This window comes from Setaria italica, chromosome VIII, assembly GCF_000263155.2.
Source record: "Setaria italica strain Yugu1 chromosome VIII, Setaria_italica_v2.0, whole genome shotgun sequence".
Classification (NCBI taxonomy): Eukaryota; Viridiplantae; Streptophyta; class Magnoliopsida; order Poales; family Poaceae; genus Setaria; species Setaria italica.
In genome coordinates, this window is record NC_028457.1 from 12,386,309 (window position 1) to 12,390,706 (window position 4,398).

Consider the following 4,398-nt stretch of genomic DNA (forward strand, 5'->3'; position numbering starts at 1 on the left):
TTTTAATATAATGCAGAGATCACGGGATTTCCATCATTATTTTACCCAAACTAGGAGAAGTAGTGGTCCTCGATTCAGCCAGCTTTAGTAGAGATAGGTACAATGGATTCATAGGCATTATAAAAAAGCAAGACATTCCTTTGCAGCACTAAGTTGACATTCTATGCACCTAACTTGTATTACTAACTCTTATATTTATATCCTCAAAGTGCGTACAAGCTTTACATACTGAAAGGCGGGGACCACAATCCAAAAAGGAAGAAAGCTATGAAAATAATATATGATAGATTCATAAGAACATAAAAACTTGTTTTTTTCATATAATGTACATTTGTCATTAATAACAACTCATCATTTTTCTATATCATTGCAAATCCACAAGCAACCTCCCGGCTCTGCACTATGCGGATATTACGTGCGCGAATTCATCAGAAATAATAGGAGGTACCAGATGAACCCTGAAGACGCAAGTCCCTTATACACTGCTATGTGCTAACTTCCTAATAGTAATACATCCTAATCTTCATTTACTGCATACTTGCAGATGCCTACCATCGACAAAAACTATAGCTCGATCGAAGACAAAACAATCGACAACATTTGCACGGACACAGCGAGGTTCATCCTACACGAGATTTGTCATGAGGATGGAGTATTCTTTGATAAAGATGGTGTGTTGATGGCAAACGAGTGCACAATCTTCGTAAATGGGTGTAGTAGTTTTAATATTAGCATGGCAAAGAATAGCTCTATTACAAATATTGGATTTTTAATAATGTGAATTATATATTATATACGATGCAGTTTTGAATAATGTAAATTAATTTATTATTCAAGTTTGTTGTTATGAAGTTGGAGATACATATTTCAATTTGACTGCTAGAAACTGGCCGGAAATAGAAATTATAAATTGCAAAACAGACCGTCAAAGACTGGTGGTAAATAGAAATTATAAATAACTCACGAAAAATAATATATTGAATGGAAAAATACATATTCCTAACGGGCAGCAGAAGCACCCGCCAGCACATAAACCATCTGTGATGGCGGGTGATGTAACCACCAGCTAGCACAGAAAGCATCTGTGCTGGCGAGTGGCTAATGTCACCCGCCAGCGCAGACTGCTCTGTGCTGGCGGGCGGGCACTCGCCAGCACAGACGGCATTTCTGTTGGCTCAAGGTTGCTAGCGGGTGCTCAGCCCACCAGTACAGACCACTTGTAGCCGTCAGCACAAATTTTTTATGGCCTAGTGTACCCACCCTTACCCATATATAAGATGCAGGTAGATAGTCGTTACAGCATCAGGTACATGTCGATCACAAGCACGGCGTTGTTGTTGCTAGCGTTCAATGAGTGCGTCCGGATCAAGCCGTACCCGGCGGCGCCGTGGAACCCGCCCGTGCCCCCCACGACGGGGAGCTCCCTGATCTCGTCGAAGATGGCGTCCCTGCCCAACAGGGTTATGGAGCTGCCGTTGTACTTCCCCGCCGTGAACGCCATGTTGGCGGAGAGCAGCAGCTGGTCGATCGAACGGGACGCCATGAGGTAGAACCCCTGCGCGCGCCCGACGGCGCGGGACGCCAGGTCGGGCCCCTCCGTCAGCGGGTCATCGATCACGTACAAGTCGCCGAACCGGTTGATGGGGTCGCCCGGCGCCGGCGTGGGGCCTCTCACCACGCGCACCGCCGTGGCTGGGCTGCCGGCGGACGGCGTCACCGTGTCGTGCATGTAGAACTGGAGGTGCGTGGTCGTGACGCCGTGGGTGGCAACGGCAGCAATGGCAGCCACCGCCAGCAGATGCTGAACGTGGCGCATGACGCTGGCCATGGCACGAGAGAATTAGATGGAGAGAGAGAAGAGAAGGGAGAGATAAAGCAAGGGTGCAGTGCTTGGATCGATGAAATGTTATATCATGGGTTCCATGCATAGTGTCAGATCAGTTGATCGTGATCCATCATGACTAGCATAGCCAGTACGCTCGCGGTCCCGGCCTGTAGCAAAAGCATGAATTGATCCATCAGGAAGAATTATCTACTCCATCCGACTAGTTCCGGGTTCGAGTCCCGGGCACCGACTTCCCTGGAGCCTCCGGTAGCACAGCCGAGACAGAGACGCCTCCTGTTTGAATTGGAGTTTGAAATCAAACAAACTTCTCCTTAGGAGGATAGATGGGGTGATTCAGGTCAAAGCAAAGTACCAACGATAGAGAAGTTTGAGAGAGGCTTTGCACCAGCAAGCTTGTGTAGTTGATAGACATAGTACGGTCCAAATCGGAGGTTGGTAAGCTCATGGCACATCTAACCAACTATGGAAGCTTAGATTCTTCCTGCGGTGTAGGCTCAACCGCTCAGCCAATGAGCATGTTTCTTTGCATATTTCTTTTATGTAAACCTATGTATATTCATTGTCTTTTTTATTTATTAAGACTTTGATATGAAAGCAACAATGTAAAGTTCATGAATCAAACTTTTTCATATCAACTCTAACTGAGATAATTTCTGTAAACATAGGTTTCGAAAGAACGTTTGAGTAGTTGAACTTTTTTGATTTGCTATGTAGTAATACAAGCAGATACTCACAACCGCACTGGTCGGGCATCTGGTACGGATACTCACGAGTATCCATTTAGTTTTCGTAGTACCAGCTCCAAAATCAGCAAGGATGAGAGTTAGGACCCAGAATAGATTAGATGTTTTGTAGTAGAGTGTATACTTGCATACTTGAATCTGGGACGACAGTCAATAGTTATCAGTAAGTAAGCATCCGAGACGTTTTTGACCCGGTACTGTATGAGCATTAGTACCGGGTCATGGATTGCTTCCTAGGAGCTCCCCGTGACCCCTTTAGTACTGGTTGGGAGCTCCACCCGGTACTAAGGTCACCCATTAGTAAGGGGTGGAGCCTCCATCCGGTACTAAAGACCCTCAGGTATATTAGTACCGGGTGGAGGCTCTAGCCGGTACTAATGGGAGACATTTAGTACCGGTTGGAGCTACCAACCGATACTAAGGGAGCTTCCCGTCGGCCATTCGTCTTATAATTCATCTCCCCGGCCCATATCCACCCGCTTCTGTCTCTCTCCCCTATCTTCCTCTCTGTCCTCTCTCTCAGCACCACGCATGGCAAGGAGGAGAACGGCGAGGGCGGCGGGGTGGGGCAAGGAGCGGCGGCAAGGGTCGGGCAGGAGGCCGGCGAGAGGGCAGCGGGGCCAGGCAAGGAGTGGCGGCAGGAGGGTGGTGGATGGTGAGAGGGAGGGCGGCGGGGGCCGGGTGGGAGGGCGGCATCGAGGGCCGGGCGGGAGGGCAGCCGGATTTTATTTTTTTAATTTTTTAATACCCCTTTAGTATCGTTATTTGTTCCGGTACTAAAGACCCCCCTAGCACCGAAGTAGCAATACCGGTTGCACAACTGGTACTGGGAGGGTTAGGAACCAGTACCGAAGGCCCTTTCCTAGCAGTGAAATTTTGACAATGCAGAATCAGTGATTAAAGGAAAGGAACTTTCAGCAAAGACAATTGGTGTGAATGACTGTCCTTGTCAAGCAAAGGTTTAATTGATGCTTTTGAATGGGCTAAACTGCGAAACATACTGCTTTTAAGATTGAGCGAGCCCCACATCTAGATATAAATTACTAGTCAATAAGTTATCCAGTAAGCACACAAACAAATGATCCTTTTGGTTTGTTGGCCAATCGTTTTGCATATTTTCTTAATAAAAGGTATGAGTTTCAAACCTATCGCACTTCGACAGGAATAAAAAAATAATAATTGGAGTATTACTCCACTGTATCGCCACAATATTATCTAAGGCTATCCCAATGGAGAGTTTCATGAGGTTTCATTCTCATTAATTAGTATGCCACGTAGGATTTTTTTTATGACATGGTATAGAATTAAAGAAGATGGAGAGGGAACTAGTTGCATCTAGATGAAACCAACCGTTCACAAATACCACTCTTCATGAGTCATGGAATTGAATGCGATTTTGACCTATGAAACCACACCATGATATTATGTATTGGAGAGGGTAGTTTCAAACACCATTTCATTTTATTCTTGTTTATGTGGCTATTTTGAAAATATCAATATGAAACTTTCCATTGGGATTAGCCTAAGACCCAAAACACAATAATATAGCACTCGTATATAGTCTTTTATTCAAATTTCGAATTGAAAAGTAAGTTATATGGAATACAACAAATATGATTCTCATACAATTGAGTAAGGGCTAGCCTTGCAATTGCATCTTCATCTGGCTAGGTTTATTTATTCCATCTTTCAACAACACCATTACCAGTTTTTTTTATATAATGGAAACCATCAGATGTCATTGCCGTTTCCTTCACAACAAGGGCCATATGAGCTTCTGGATACTTTTCACATTGGGGATAGAACCCA

At 45.1% G+C, this 4,398-nt stretch overlaps 1 protein-coding gene across 1 annotated transcript; it reads right to left on the reverse strand.

Annotated features, from left to right (window-relative positions):
- Window positions 1-1,061: 1,061 nt before the first annotated feature.
- On the reverse strand, window positions 1,062-1,828 carry LOC101753896 (dirigent protein 19). The gene has a single exon (XM_004980316.2). It carries the CDS (start codon window positions 1,826-1,828, stop codon window positions 1,295-1,297), a length of 534 nt encoding a protein of 177 aa, XP_004980373.1. The 3' UTR covers window positions 1,062-1,294.
- Between the last annotated feature and the right edge of the window lie 2,570 nt (window positions 1,829-4,398).